We start from the raw sequence: 17,068 nt of genomic DNA, 5'->3' as shown, positions 1-17,068 counted from the left end.
AACTCAGTCACCAGCTTCTGCAGTTTCTCACATGAATCAGCCACCAGCGCTGTATCATCAGCGAACAACAACTGACTCACTTCCCAAGCTCTCTCATCCCCAACAGACTTCATACTTGCCCCTCTTTCCAAAACTCTTGCATTTACCTCCCTAACAACTCCATCCATAAACAAATTAAACAACCATGGAGACATCACACACCCCTGCCGCAAACCTACATTCACTGAGAACCAATCACTTTCCTCTCTTCCTACACGTACACATGCCTTACATCCTCGATAAAAACTTTTCACTGCTTCTAACAACTTTCCTCCCACACCATATATTCTTAATACCTTCCACAGAGCATCTCTATCAACTCTATCATATGCCTTCTCCAGATCCATAAATGCTACATACAAATCCATTTGCTTTTCTAAGTATTTCTCACATACATTCTTCAAAGCAAACACCTGATCCACACATCCTCTACCACTTCTGAAACCACACTGCTCTTCCCCAATCTGATGCTCTGTATGTGCCTTCACCCTCTCAATCAATACCCTCCCATATAATTTACCAGGAATACTCAACAAACTTATACCTCTGTAATTTGAGCACTCACTCTTATCCCCTTTGCCTTTGTACAATGGCACTATGCACGCATTCCGCCAATCCTCAGGCACCTCACCATGAGTCATACATACATTAAATAACCTTACCAACCAGTCAACAATACAGTCACCCCCTTTTTTAATAAATTCCACTGCAATACCATCCAAACGTGCTGCCTTGCCGGCTTTCATCTTCCGCAAAGCTTTCACTACCTCTTCTCTATTTACCAAATCATTTTCCCTAACCCTCTCACTTTGCACACCACCTCGACCAAAACACCCTATATCTGCCACTTTATCATCAAACACATTCAACAAACCTTCAAAATACTCACTCCATCTCCTTCTCACATCACCACTACTTGTTATCACCTCCCCATTTGCGCCCTTCACTGAAGTTCCCATTTGCTCCCTTGTCTTACGCACTTTATTTACCTCCTTCCAGAACATCTTTTTATTCTCCCTAAAATTTAATGATACTCTCTCACCCCAACTCTCATTTGCCCTTTTTTTCACCTCTTGCACCTTTCTCTTGACCTCCTGTCTCTTTCTTGTTAACAATATTTGGTTTTATTCTTGGTGATATAAGGTGATATTTAGTGTATCATATTGGTGCATACTTCACATCTAAGATCAAATGTATATTGCACCACCAGGGCATATACAACTGAAAATCAAGACCTCTTACTTATAGTACTATGTTTGCTCCTTGATATTTATCATGATACATCAGTGCATATATTCACATCACATAAACCTCAGAAAGGCCCATTGAAGAAGCACATCATGGCACCTGAAATCCTTTCTACCTCAATATTATGTTATGGCTAAACTTACCAGCCTCTCTCAAATCTGCAGAAATTGCAGACAGATCTGAACATCATATAAAAATGGGCATACGAAAATTTAATGGAATTCAGTGAGGACAAATCTGAACACGTAAAGGTATGGTAAGGTATTGAATGTAACAGCTACACCCTATAAGGGTCAACAGGAAAAGAAATTCATTAGGAAAACAGAGGTGAACATAAACACTTAAGAATGATTATAAATGAAAAACTACAATATGTAGAATACATCGATGAAATTGCTTTATTTGCTCAAGTGCACGAGCAGTGGACTGAACATGCAGCACAGGGGATCTAACGGTGATGAAGCTGTTCAGTACATACAAAAAACAAACTTGAACACTGCTGTTTTATTTGGTCACCATCAAGATTAGGAGAAATTAACATGCTGGAAAAAATCCTGGAATGTTTCATAAGTGAAATTGGTGGAATGGATTATTTTGAGTATCATGAGAAGTTAAAAGCATTTGAACTCCAGCCTAAAAGGTTATCAAAAACAGCTTTCTTACTTTAAAAGCTTAGTAACACATAAGAAACTGATTGTCTGTAATAATAGCCTGGACATTATCAAGTGGATGTTAAACAAAACTTTATAAGAGCATGCCAAGAAAGTTGGAAAGGTTATCTAGTGCATTACCAAGTGAAATAAGAAAGGTTATTTAGTGCATTACCAAGTGAAATAAGAAATCAGTGGGATAAGTACAGAAATATTTAAAAACAAGCCTTGAAAATTGGCTAAAAAGTGTTCCAGGTGAGCTCATTATAGTTAAGTATCCAACGTTTATGACAGTAGAGAAAATAGTACCTTCCATCAAGCAAGATATGTGATAAGTACATAAGTTCTAGCCCTTCCTGATGGAAAATCCTTGTTTCACATAGAAAGAGGAAGAGAAAGATATATGGTAAATTGTGCATGCCAACAAAATCCATGATGTGGAAATGAGCTATTTGAGAAGAGCATGTGGTGTCACTAGATGCATTGAAGAAAGAAATGAAAGTTTTTATGAGAAATGTGGTATGGCAGGGAATGCATGGGGAATGAATTGTGGAATGGTAGAGTGGGTGAAACGTAATACTTGGAGGTGGTTTGGGCATGTGGAAAGAATGCAAGCCTGGGAGTTTACAAGTACAATTAAAGGGATTGGGGTGTAAGAGGAAGACCACCTGTGGCATGGGTAAATAGAATAGAAGAATATTGGAGGGAGAGAAATGGTGGAAGAGTGCATGGTATGGTGTATGCAATGGAGGCATGTAAGGACAGGGATAAGTGAAGAGACTTTTGCTGTCGCCACCCCTTGATGGGAGTTCCCGAAGGGAACGGGCATCAGAGGTGTAGATATATAGCCAATGGATTGAGGGTGTCAAAAGATAAGATTCTTGTTTTCAGAGCATTCAAATTCTGAAGAGACAGATTGATTAAGTTGCAATAATATCTGGGGCACTATGAAGAGGTAAGCAAACAAAACTTTATGAGAGCCATATGAAAAAGAAATATTAATCACTGTATTACCAAATGAAATAGATCTGTCGGACAAGTACGGATTGTACCTCACTAATCTGGTGCTCTGTGGTCTGGCAACTCCCATGGTCCAGTATGTTTTGAATCTGCTGCCTGTAGTTATTAGTTTATGGATCCGCCACCAGGGCAGTGCTGTTAGCAGCACTGAGGCACCAAGATGTGTTTACATTGCAGCTGAGCTAATCAACAGTCATGTTGATTTCTTATATTCAGCTGTATTTTAGCCCTTCAGGATGTCATCCAAGAGGTGCTGAAGGTAATGCCAATAAGCATATACATAAATCATTATCTGTGCTTGAAAAGGTAGAGTAACTGAAAAAATCAGAGGAACTTCTGTAAAGACTTTGGGTGAGTACTATGGGATCGTATCATCAGCTGTTTATGACTTAAGGGTCAATTTTTGTTTTTCTGCATTTTTGTGGTCTGGCACTGGTGAGGTCCCAAGGTTGCCAGATTAAAGATGTACAACCTGTGCAAAACATTCAGAGAAGATAATTATATAATGTACATAGCTACAGAGAAAAACAATATTTTTCTAGCAAGCCCTTTGTAATTAGAAAACCATGTCATATGTAGATACTTTCCCCACTCCCTCCATCATGCCTTATTCCTCCAAAGTTAACCTTGAATAAGTGCAAACTGCTGCCTGACATACATGGCTTTCTATCCATGATTTTTCATTCTAATTATATCATTAATTAGTACTATATATGAAGAGTGAATCAAGTTCAAACTATTTTTTTTCATTTTGATATCATAATCATTAACTATTAATATTTGTGATGAGTGATTCAAGTATACACTGGCTTGTACCTGTGGTTGTAGTTGATTTCTAGAACTGGATTCCCAGAATTCAGATGACAGGAATGCTCACATTAGTAATAATAAAACTAATGTACCTTGAAAACTTTTTATCCCAGATATCTCACTTGGAAAAAGACACAAGTAGTATGCCAGTTATTGTTTTATATTTAGAAGTACTTGATATGGAGGATACTGTTCTAATGATTAAGCTTTATATGTGTTTTATAGGTTCTCAGTGAATGTAGGTTTGTGGCAGGGGTGTGTGATGTCTCCATGGTTGTTTAACTTGTTTATGGATGGGGTTGTTAGGGAGGTGAATGCAAGAGTTTTGGAAAGAGGGGCAAGTATGAAGTCTGTTGGGGATGAGAGAGAGCTTGGGAAGTGTCAGTTGTTGTTCGCTGATGATACAGCGCTGGTGGCTGATTCATGTGAGAAACTGCAGAAGCTGGTGACTGAGTTTGGTAAAGTGTGTGAAAGAAGAAAGTTAAGAGTAAATGTGAATAAGAGCAAGGTTATTAGGTACAGTAGGGTTGAGGGTCAAGTCAATTGGGAGGTGAGTTTGAATGGAGAAAAACTGGAGGAAGTGAAGTGTTTTAGATATCTGGGAGTGGATCTGGCAGCGGATGGAACCATGGAAGTGGAAGTGGATCGTAGGGTGGGGGAGGGGGCGAAAATTCTGGGAGCCTTGAAGAATGTGTGGAAGTCAAGAACATTATCTCGGAAAGCAAAAATGGGTATGTTTGAAGGAATAGTGGTTCCAACAATGTTGTATGGTTGCGAGACGTGGGCTATGGATAGAGTTGTGCGCAGGAGGATGGATGTGCTGGAAATGAGATGTTTGAGGACAATATGTGGTGTGAGGTGGTTTGATCGAGTAAGTAACGTAAGGGTAAGAGAGATGTGTGGAAATAAAAAGAGCGTGGTTGAGAGAGCAGAAGAGGGTGTTTTGAAATGGTTCGGGCACATGGAGAGAATGAGTGAGGAAAGATTGACCAAGAGAATATATGTGTCGGAGGTGGAGGGAACGAGGAGAAGAGGGAGACCAAATTGGTGGAAAGATGGAGTGAAAAAGATTTTGTGTGATCGGGGCCTGAACATGCAGGAGGGTGAAAGGAGGGCAAGGAATAGAGTGAATTGGAGCGATGTGGTATACCGGGGTTGACGTGCTGTCAGTGGATTGAATCAAGGCATGTGAAGCGTCTGGGGTAAACCATGGAAAGCTGTGTAGGTATGTATATTTGCGTGTGTGGACGTATGTATGTACATGTGTATGGGGGTGGGTTGGGCCATTCCTTTCGTCTGTTTCCTTGCGCTACCTCGCAAACGCGGGAGACAGCGGCAAAAAAAAAAAAAAGGTAATTAGCATGTTTGTATTTTATTACATAGTTGGTGGATAAGTCATTTTGAGGATAATTAAAATGGATCATATTTCCAGGCACACGTCAGACCTTCATCAAGATGACAGTGAAGCAGAACTCCATCACACCAAACATAGTAATGCTTATAGTAATAATAGGTGCGGCTGTGACCCAAAAAGTGTAGATGAAAATAATTCTGAAAACTGCCCTGTGTTTTTTCCAAATTACAGTAACCCTTGTCAGAACCATCCACATCATTCCAAAGATCATGAAGAACCTGATCAGTCTGCTTGTGTTTTCCACACCTCTTCAACTCTACCACGTAGGCCTCTGCGTAATTTACCCTCTGGTGTTGCACCCCTCTGGAATACTATCCAGGACAATGTTTCACAGCTGAAGCCTCATACCAGCAGTATTTTTAGAGAGGGTGGTAGGAAGATGAATCGTGCACTTCAGGGAGTAAGGACATCATTTTCATCATTGACACAGGTGTGTTGATTCATTCATGCGCCCTGAAAGTAGAATTTATGATGCTGTGGCCTTTAGATCATAAAGATTATTTTATTAGGCATCAAGTGTACTGTTTCTTGCTCTTCAATAGGCCAGCTCATGTGAAATAGGCAGACAGTATGATTGAATGTTTTCCACTGAATTATTTCTTTCACTCATTTGCTATTTTCCTTCTGTTTTATTCTATCTTTTCATTTATTTATAGGAGTTGACATGGCTTGGACAAAAATATGCCCCAGGTGTGGCTTCTTAAAAAAGAGTGAGAAAGATGTTTATTTTGAAGTTTTAAAAACATACTCTTTCTGAGGTGGTGTCCTGTGAGTAGTATTTATTATGTATTTACTATTTTTTTTGGGGGGATGCTTTAGGGGTTAGGACCTAACGCCTATTTATCTGTTGGAATAGTATAAGCATTCTCTATTTGTCACAAACCACTAACCCATGGATGCAGCATCTCACTCATTTCGGTCCCACCCTTGGCCAGAGTCCACCAGAGTGATGATGTCACCAACCTACTCTATCCAGGAAATTGATTTGACCAACAGCCAAGAATTCAAAGATTACTTGCATCAAAGCAAGAGTGGATATCATCGGTAGAGAAAGTTAATTCAGAAAAACAGAGGGTAGGGCAGGGCACAGGCATGGCCTTCAGAGACAAAGTTTTTCAAACTTCAAAACCTACATTTATTTCCCTTCCCATTTTCTTCTGAAAACAATGAAAACAGAGGAGGACTTTGAGGAAAAACATTCGGGTAACAACACAGCCCATTAATGTGGAAAGAAATACATTAACCTCTTGCTTATCCTTTCCTAACTTATCCCTTTCATATGTCCAGACCATTTCAGCATATCCTATTCAACTGTCATACTCCTCTTACTACCCATATCAATCTTGCCTTCTCATTTCTATTTCAGTCAACCCTTCTTATGCCCCATATTGTCCTCAGACATTTAATTTCCAATATATTCACTCTGTCCTGTATGTTTTTCTCTAAGGCCTATATCTTGCATTCATACAGCATCGAAAGGACTACTCTCCCGTCAAACATACCCATGATTGCCCTTAAAGACAGTGACCTGTCTCTCCACACATTCCTTAGTACATCCAGGACCTTACTGCCCTTCACCTACCCACCTAATGGCTCACCTTAGTTCCCATGGTTCCTTTCACTGCCACACACACTCCTGGGTATCTAAAACACTCCACTTCCTTCACATTTTCTTCATTCATACTCACACAAAATAACCTGTTGCTTTCACTGTTAAACCTTATAAACTTGCTTTTATTCACATTGTCTCAACTTTATCCCTTCACACTCCCAGAATCAGACACCAGCTTCTGCAGTTTCTGACTCATATCTGCCACCAGTGCCATACCATCAGCAAATAGCTGACTCACCTCCCAGGCTTCCTTATCCCCAACAGACTGCATACCTGCTCCTCTCTTTAAGGCTCTTGCTTTCACCTTCCAAATCATCCTATCCATAAACAGATTTAAACAGCCTTTGTGACATCACACCCCTGGCATAGACCCATCTTCACCAAGAACCACTAACCCACCTCTCTTCCTACTTGCACACATACCTTATTCTCTTGATAAAAACTCGTCACTGCTTTTGATAGATTAGCTCCTTCACCACATATTTGTAGCACCTTCCATAGAGCATCTCTTTTTGAACCCTCTCATATGCTTTACCTTGATCCATAAATGCGACATGCGAATCCCTCTGTTTCTTTTGAGTATTTCTTTTGCATATTCTTTAAAGCAAACAGCTGATCCACTCATCCTCTAATATTCCTAAAATCATGTTGTTATTCTTCAGTTTGAAACTTTGTCCTTGCCACTACCCTCTCAAGCCCCACTTTTCCATACAACTTATTAGGTACACTCAAATTCTGCTATTTGAACATTCACTTTTGTGCCCCTTGCTTCTAGACTGTGACACTATACAGGCATTCTACATATCCTCAGGCACCTCTCCATGAACCTCATGTACCCTGAAAATCCTGATTAACTTAGTCAGCAACACAATAACCCCCATAAGAAATTTATTTTTAATTCCTTCCTCTGGAGCCACTTTATGGCACTTCATATTATGCAAGGTTTTCACCATGTTGTCCCTTTTAACTAGATCACTTTCCATGACTTGCACTTCCCATATCTCCACATCCAGAATATTCCATATCCACTGCCATATCATTGAACACATTTGACAACCCTTAAAGATGCTTGCTCCATCTCCTCTCCACTTCATTACTAATTGTTACCATTTCCCATTTGCCTTCTTCACCAGTGTTTCAGGTTGTATTTTTTTCACACTATCAACCTTCTTCCAAAGTATATTCTTATCCCCCCTGAAGTTTTCTGATACTCCCAACCCTCATTTGCCCTCTATTTCAGCTTCTGCACCTTCCTATTGATCTCTCTGTCACTCACACTCCTTGTCTTCAAATAATACCCAGACACCTTTCTTGTCTGTTTCACTAGCTACTTAACTTCTTCCCAGAACTCACTACCCTTTCTCACCTGTCCACCTCCCACCCTCTGTATGTCACACACTTCTTTCACACTTGTAAACAGTGCATCCCTAAATACCTCCCATTCATCAGTCTTTCTCCTAGCTTCATCTACTCTTACCATTTGCCATTTTACACTCAATCTCTCATAGTATCTATTCTCACATGTCTCTTTTCCAAGATTGCTCACTTTCACAACTCTATTCACACCCACATAATTTTCTCATTTCCCAAAGCCTCTACGAACCTTTGTTCTTGCATCCACCAAGGAATGATCAGAATCCCACTAGCTATCCCTCTCAGCACATCCACATCCATGAGTCTCTCCTTTGTATGCCTTACAGTTTGTATGTTTGCTGATCATCTTTCCTACCACATTTACATATACTTATGTATATCCCTCTTTTTAAACCAGAACCAGGTATTCCCAGTTACCACTTTTTTTTCAGCACACAGCTCCACAAGCTGTTTGCTATTTCTCTTCATCTTACTGAATATACCATGCCCCCAATTATACTCTCAGCTGCCACTTTACTGACTTTCACATTCAAATTGCCCATCACTAATACCCAGTTTCTTGCATCAAAATGCTGACACACTCGTCTGCTCCCAAAACACTTGCCTCTTCGTCATTTTTCTTGTGCCCAGGTGCAAAGGCACTAATAATCACCTGTCTCTTGTAATCCACTTTCAGTTTTACCCACATCAGTCTGGAACTCCCTTCCTTACACCTTCACACATTCCCATGACTCCTGCTTCAGCAGAAGTGCTACCCGTACCTTATCTCTCACCCTTACAGTTTTCCCTGACTTTACCTCCAAGACATTCACAAATAATTCTTCCCTGTTACCTTTGGGGTTTGTTTCACTCAGAGGTAGAATATCTAGGTTCCTTTCCTCAAGCATACTACTGTACAAATTTCTTTCTTATTATCATGCTTACCTTCAAACACATTGTGACACCACAGCCTGAGCCTTCAGGAGGGATGTGCATTCCTTGCTTGGCCACTTCCTTTGTTTCAACTTATAGAAACTGAGATACAAGAAAGGGAGGGGTTTCCAACACCTTGATCCCACCTCTTAGTTGCCTTTTACATCACGCAGGAAATTTTTTTTTCTTTTTTTTGCTTTGTCGCTGTCTCCTGCGTTTGCGAGGTAGCGCAAGGAAACAGACAAAAGAAATGGCCCAACCCACCCCCATACACATGTATATACGTACGTCCACACACGCAAATATACATACCTACACAGCTTTCCATGGTTTACCCCAGACGCTTCACATGCCTTGATTCAATCCACTGACAGCACGTCAACCCCGGTATACCACATCGCTCCAATTCACTCTATTCCTTGCCCTCCTTTCACCCTCCTGCATGTTCAGGCCCCGATCACACAAAATCTTTTTCACTCCATCTTTCCACCTCCAATTTGGTCTCCCTCTTCTCCTCGTTCCCTCCACCTCCGACACATATATCCTCTTGGTCAATCTTTCCTCACTCATTCTCTCCATGTGACCAAACCATTTCAAAACACCCTCCTCTGCTCTCTCAACCACGCTCTTTTTATTTCCACACATCTCTCTTACCCTTACGTTACTTACTCGATCAAACCACCTCCCATCTGACGGGATGTCTTCCTGTTATTAAATGTAAGATGAACACACTGAACTGGAATTCTAAGTATTTCTCATAAGAAAGTATGTGAGAAATACTTAGAAAAGCAAATGGATTTGTATGTAGCATTTATGGATCTGGAGAAAGCATATGATAGAGTTGATAGAGATGCTCTGTGGAAGGTACTAAGAATATATGGTGTGGGAGGCAAGTTGTTAGAAGCAGTGAAAAGTTTTTATCGAGGATGTAAGGCATGTGTACGTGTAGGAAGAGAGGAAAGTGATTGATTCTCAGTGAATGTAGGTTTGTGGCAGGGGTGTGTGATGTCTCCATGGTTGTTTAATTTGTTTATGGATGGGGTTGTTAGGGAGGTGAATGCAAGAGTTTTGGAAAGGGGGGCAAGTATGAAGTCTGTTGGGGATGAGAGAGCTTGGGAAGTGAGTCAGTTGTTGTTCGCTGATGATACAGCGCTGGTGGTTGATTCATGTGAGAAACTGCAGTAGCTGGTGACAGTTTGGTAAAGTGTGTGAAAGAAGAAAGTTAAGAGTAAATGTGAATAAGAGCAAGGTTATTAGGTACAGTAGGGTTGAGGGTCAAGTCAATTGGGAGGTAAGTTTGAATGGAGAAAAACTGGAGGAAGTAAAGTGTTTTAGATATCTGGGAGTGGATCTGGCAGTGGATGGAACCATGGAAGCGGAAGTGAATCATAGGGTGGGAGAGGGGGCGAAAATCCTGGGAGCCTTGAAGAATGTGTGGAAGTCGAGAACATTATCTCGGAAAGCAAAAATGGGTATGTTTGAAGGAATAGTGGTTCCAACAATGTTGTATGGTTGCGAGGCGTGGGCTATGGATAGAGTTGTGCGCAGGAGGGTGGATGTGCTGGAAATGAGATGTTTGAGGACAATGTATGGTGTGAGGTGGTTTGAGCGAGTAAGTAATGTAAGGGTAAGAGAGATGTGTGAAAATAAAAAGAGTGTGGTTGAGAGAGCAGAAGAGGGTGTTTTGAAATGGTTTGGGCACATGGAGAGAATGAGTGGGGAAAGATTGACCAAGAGGATATATGTGTCGGAGATGGAGGGAACGAGGAGAAGTGGGAGACCAAATTGGAGGTGGAAAGATGGAGTGAAACAGATTTTGAGGGATCGGGGCCTGAACATGCAGGAGGGTGAAAGGCGGGCAAGGAATAGAGTGAATTGGATCGGTGTGGTATGCTGGGGTCGACATGCTGTCAATGGATTGAATCAGGGCATGTGAAGCGTCTGGGGTAAACCATGGAAAGTTCTGTGGGGCCTGGATGTAGAAAGGGAGCTGTGGTTTTGGGCATTATTACATGACAGCTAGAGACTGAGTGTGAACGAATGGGGCCTTTGTTGTCTTTTCCTAGCGCTACCTTGCACACATGAGGGGGGAGGGGGATGTTATTCCATGTGTGGCAAGGTGGCGATGGGAATAAATAAAGGCAGGCAGTATGAATTATGTACATGTGTATATATGTATATGTCTGTGTGTGTATATATATGTGTACATTGAGATGTATAGGTATGTATATTTGCGTGTGTGGACGTGTATGTATATACATGTGTATGGGGGTGGGTTAGGCCATTTCTTTCGTCTGTTTCCTTGCGCTACCTCGCAAATGTGGGAGACAGCGACAAAGCAAAATAAAAATATATTCTTCAAAGCAAACACCTGATCCGCACATCCTCTGCCACTTCTGAAACCACACTGCTCTTCCCCAATCTGATGCTCTGTACATGCCTTTACTCTCTCAATCAATACCCTACCATATAATTTCCCAGGAATACTCAACAAACTTATACCTCTGTAATTTGAGCACTCATTTTCATCCCCTTTGCCTTTGTACAATGGCACTCTGCAAGCATTCCACCAATCCTCAGGCACCTCACCATGAGTCCTTTTTTTTTTTTTTTTTTTTTTTTTTTTTTTTTTTTTTTGTCTCCCACGTTTGCGAGGTAGCGCAAGGAAACAGACAAAAGAAATGGCCCAACCCACCCCCATACACATGCCTTGATTCAATCCACTGACAGCACGTCAACCCCGGTATACCACATCACTCCAATTCACTCTATTCCTTGCCCTCCTTTCACCCTCCTGCATGTTCAGGCCCCGATCACACAAAATCCCCTTCACTCCATCTTTCCACCTCCAATTTGGTCTCCCTCTTCTCCTCGTTCCCTCCACCTCCGACACATATATCCTCTTGGTCAATCTTTCCTCACTCATTCTCTCCATGTGACCAAACCATTTCAAAACACCCTCTTCTGCTCTCTCAACCACGCTCTTTTTATTTCCACACATCTCTCTTACCCTTACGTTACTTACTCGATCAAACCACCTCACACCACACATTGTCCTCAAACATCTCATTTCCAGCACATCCATCCTCCTGTGCTCAACTCTATCCATAGTCCACGCCTCGCAACCATACAACATTGTTGGAACCACTATTCCTTCAAACATACCCATGAGTCATACATACATTAAATATCCTTACCAACCAGTCAACAATACAGTCACCCCCTTTTTTGATAAATTCCACTGCAATACCATCCAAACCCGCTGCCTTGCCGGCTTTCATCTTACGCAACGGTTTTACTATCTCTTTTCTCTTTACCAAATCGTTCTCCCTAACCCTCTCACTTTGCACACCACATCGACCAAAACACCCTATATCTGCCACTCTATCATCAAACACATTCAACAAACCTTCAAAATATTCACTCCATCTCCTTCTCACATCACCACTACTTGTTATCACCTCCTCATTAGCCCCCTTCACTGAAGTTCCTATTTGTTCCCTTGTCTTGCGCACTTTACCTCCTTCCAAAACATCTTTTCATTCTCCCTAAAATTTAATGATACTCTCTCACCCCAACTGTAATTTGCCCTCTTTTTCACCTCTTGCACCTTTCTCTTGACCTCCTGCCTCTTTCTTTTATACATCTCCCACTCATTTGCATTAATTCCTTGCAAAAATCGTCCAAATGCCTCTCTCTTCTCTTTCACTAATAATCTTACTTCTTCATCCCACCACTCGCTACCCTTTCTAATCTGCCCACTCCCATGCTTCTCATGCCACAAGCATCTTTTGTGCAAGCCATCACTGCTTCCCTAAATACATCCCATTCCTCCCCCACTCCCCTTACCTCCTTACTTCTCACCTTTTTCCATTCTGTACTCAGTCTCTCCTGGTACTTCCTCACACAAGTCTCCTTTCCAAGCTCACTTACTCTCACCACTCTCTTCACCCTAACATTCTCTCCTCTTTTCTGAAAACCTCTACAAATCTTCACCTTAGCCTCCACAAGATAATGATCAGACATCCCTCCAGTTGCACCTCTCAGCACATTAACATCCAAAAGTCTCTCTTTTGCTCGTCTATCAATTAACACATAATCCAATAACGCTCTCTGGCCATCTCTCGTACTCACATATGTATACTTATGTATATCTCTCTTTTTAAACCAGGTATTCCCAATTACCAGTCCTTTTTCAGCACATAAATCTACAAGCTCTTCACCATTTCCATTTACAACACTGAACACCCATGTACACCAATTATTCCCTCAACTGCCACATTACTCACCTTTGCATTCAAATCACCCATCACTATAACCTGGTCTCATGCATCAAAACTACTAACACACTCACTCAGCTGCTCCCAAAACACTTGCCTCTCATGATCTTTCTTCTCATGCCCAGGTGCATATGCACCAATAATCATCCATCTCTCTCCATCAACTTTCAGTTTTACCCATATCAATCTAGAGTTTACTTTCTTACACTTTATTACATACTCCCACCACTCCTGTTTCAGGAGTAGTGCTACTCCTTCCCTTGCTCTTGTCCTCTCGCTAACCCCTGACTTTTCTCCCAAGACATTCCCAAACCACTCTTCCCCTTTACCCTTGAGCTTCGTTTCACTCAGAGCCAAAACATCCAGGTTCCTTTCCTCAAACATACTAACTATCTCTCCTTTTTTCTCATCTTGGTTACATCCACACACATTTAGACACCCCAATCTGAGCCTTCAAGGAGGATGAACACTCCCTGCGTGACACCTTCTGTTTCCCCTTTTAGAAAGTTAAAATACAAGGAGCGGAGGGTTATATATATATATATATATATATATATATATATATATATATATATATATATATTATCCCTGGGGATAGGGGAGAAAGAATACTTCCCACGTATTCCCTGCGTGTTGTAGAAGGCGACTAAAAGGGAAGGGAGCGGGGGGCTGGAAATCCTCCCCTCTTGTTTTTTTTTTTTTTTTTGTTTTTCTCAAAGAAGGAACAGAGAAGGGGGCCAGATGAGGATATTCCCTCAAAGGCCCAGTCCTCTGTTCTTAACGCTACCTCGCTAATGTGGGAAATGGCGAATAGTATGAAAGAAAGAAAATATATATATATATATATATATGTATATTGACAGGCGCGTGAAAGAGAGACTTTTGGATGTTAATATGCTGAGAGGTGCAACTGGAGGGATGTCTGATCATTATCTTGTGGAGACTAAGGTGAAGATTTGTATGGGTTTTCAGAAAAGAAGAGTGAATGTTGGGGTGAAGAGGGTGGTGAGAGTAAGTGAGCTTGGGAAGGAGACTTTTGTGAGGAAGTACCAGGAGAGACTGAGTACAGGATGGAAAAAGGTGAGAACAATGGAAGTAAGGGGAGTGGGGGAGGAATGGGATGTATTTAGGGAATCAGTGATGGATTGTGCAAAAGATGCTTGTGGCATGAGAAGAGTGGGAGGTGGGTTGATTAGAAAGGGTAGTGAGTGGTGGGATGAAGTAAGATTATTAGTGAAAGAGAAGAGAGGCATTTGGACGATTTTTGCAGGGAAAAAATGCAATTGAGTGGGAGATGTATAAAAGAAAGAGACAGGAGGTCAAGAGAAAGGTGCAAGAGGTGAAAAAGAGGGCAAATGAGAGTTGGGGTGAGAGAGTATCATTAAATTTTAGGGAAAATAAAAAGATGTTCTGGAAGGAGGTAAATAAAGTGCGTAAGACAAGGGAGCAAATGGGAACTTCAGTGAAGGGCGCAAATGGGGAGGTGATAACAAGTAGTGGTGATGTGAGAAAGAGATGGAGTGAGTATTTTGAAGGTTTGTTGAATGTGTTTGATGATAGAGTGGCAGATATAGGGTGTTTTGGTCGAGGTAGTGTGCAAAGTGAGAGGGTTAGGGAAAATGATTTGGTAAACAGAGAAGAGGTAGTAAAAGCTTTGCGGAAGATGAAAGCCGGCAAGGCAGCAGGTTTGGATGGTATTGCAGTGGAATTTATTAAAAAAGGGGGTGACTGTATTATTGACTGGTTGGTAAGGTTATTTAATGTATGTATGACTCATGTAGGTTTGCGGCAGGGGTGTGTGATGTCTCCATGGTTGTTTAATTTGTTTATGGATGGGGTTGTTAGGGAGGTGAATGCAAGAGTTTTGGAAAGAGGGGCAAATATGAAGTCTGTTGGGGATGAGAGAGCTTGGGAAGTGAGTCAGTTGTTGTTCACTGATGATACAGCGCTGGTGGCAGATTCATGTGAGAAACTGCAGAAGCTGGTGACTGAGTTTGGTAAAGTGTGTGAAAGAAGAAAGTTAAGAGTAAATGTGAATAAGAGCAAGGTTATTAGGTACAGTAGGGTTGAGAGTCAAGTCAATTGGGAGGTAAGTTTGAATGGAGCAAAACTGGTTGGAAGTAAAGTGTTTTAGATATCTGGGAGTGGATCTGGCAGCGGATGGAACCATGGAAGCGGAAGTGGATCATAGGGTGGGGGAGGGGGCGAAAATCCTGGGAGCCTTGAAGAATGTGTGGAAGTCGAGAACATTATCTCGGAAAGCAAAAATGGGTATGTTTGAAGGAATAGTGGTTCCAACAATGTTGTATGGTTGCGAGGCGTGGGCTATGGATAGAGTTGTGCGCAGGAGGATGGATGTGCTGGAAATGAGATGTTTGAGGGCAATGTGTGGTGTGAGGTGGTTTGATCGAGTAAGTAACGTAAGGGTAAGAGAAATGTGTGGAAATAAAAAGAGCGTGGTTGAGAGAGCAGAAGAGGGTGTTTTGAAATGGTTTGGGCACATGGAGAGAATGAGTGAGGAAAGATTGACCAAGAGGATATATGTGTCGGAGGTGGAGGGAACGAGGAGAAGTGGGACACCAAATTGGAGGTGGAAAGATGGAGTGAAAAAGATTTTGTGTGATCGGGGCCTGAACATGCAGGAGGGTGAAAGGAGGGCAAGGAATAGAGTGAATTGGAGCGATGTGGTATACCGGGGTTGACGTGCTGTCAGTGGATTGAATCAAGGCATGTGAAGCGTCTGGGGTAAACCATGGAAAGCTGTGTAGGTATGTATATTTGCGTGTGTGGACGTATGTATATACATGTGTATGGGGGGGGTTGGGCCATTTCTTTCGTCTGTTTCCTTGCGCTACCTCGCAAACGCGGGAGACCGACAAAGTATAATAAAAAAAAAAATAATATATATATATATATATATATATATATATATATATATATATATATATATATATATATATATATATATAGGGGATAGGGGAGAAAGAAGACTTCCCACGTATTCCCTGCGTGTCGTAGAAGGTGACTAAAAGGGAAGGGAGCGGGGGGCTGGAAATCCTCCCCTCTCATTTTTTTTTTTTTTTTTCCAAAAGAAGGAACAGAGAAGGGGGCCAGGTGAGGATATTCCCTCGAAGGCCCAGTCCTCTGTTCTTAACGCGACCTTGCTAATGCGTGAAATGGCGAATAGTATGAAAGAAAAGAAATATATATATATTATTTATGTATTTATTTTATTTATTTTGCTTTGTCACTGTCTCCCGCGTTAGCGAGGTAGCGCAAGGAAACAGACGAAAGAATGGCCCAACCCACCCACATACACATGTATATACATACACGTCCACACACAGACATATACATATATACACATGTACATAATTCATACTGTCTGCCTTTATTCATTCCCATCGCCACCCTGCCACACATGAAATAACGACCCCCTCCTCCGCATGTGCGCGAGGTAGCGCTAGGAAAAGACAACAAATTGCACATTCGTTCACACTCACTCTCTAGCTGTCATGTATAATGCACCGAAACCACAGCTCCCTTTCCACATCCAGGCCCCACAAAATGTTTCATGGTTTACCCGTCGCCTCACATGCCCTGGTTCAATCCACTGACAGCACGTCGACCCCAGTATACCACATCATTCCAATTCACTCTATTCCTTGCACGCCTTTCCCCCTCCTGCATGTTCAGGCCCCAATATTTA

General features: G+C 41.6%; 1 protein-coding gene across 5 annotated transcripts in view; it reads left to right on the top strand.

Annotated features, from left to right (window-relative positions):
- LOC139763949 (uncharacterized) overlaps nt 1-17,068 on the top strand; it is a 95,022-nt gene that overhangs the window by 2,797 nt on the left and 75,157 nt on the right. For 3 of the 5 annotated variants that reach the window (XM_071690434.1, XM_071690433.1, XM_071690432.1), the window contains exon 2: nt 5,200-5,611. In XM_071690434.1, the coding sequence (XP_071546535.1) occupies nt 5,200-5,611 (412 nt within the window). The remainder of the gene's footprint in view (nt 1-5,199; nt 5,612-17,068) is intronic. The other 2 variants (XM_071690435.1, XM_071690436.1) reach the window with 1 other exon arrangement.

Source organism: Panulirus ornatus, chromosome 48, assembly GCF_036320965.1.
Source record: "Panulirus ornatus isolate Po-2019 chromosome 48, ASM3632096v1, whole genome shotgun sequence".
NCBI lineage: Eukaryota > Metazoa > Arthropoda > Malacostraca > Decapoda > Palinuridae > Panulirus > Panulirus ornatus.
The sequence above is the reverse complement of the archived record's forward strand: the minus strand, read 5'-3'. Positions and strand labels throughout refer to the sequence as shown.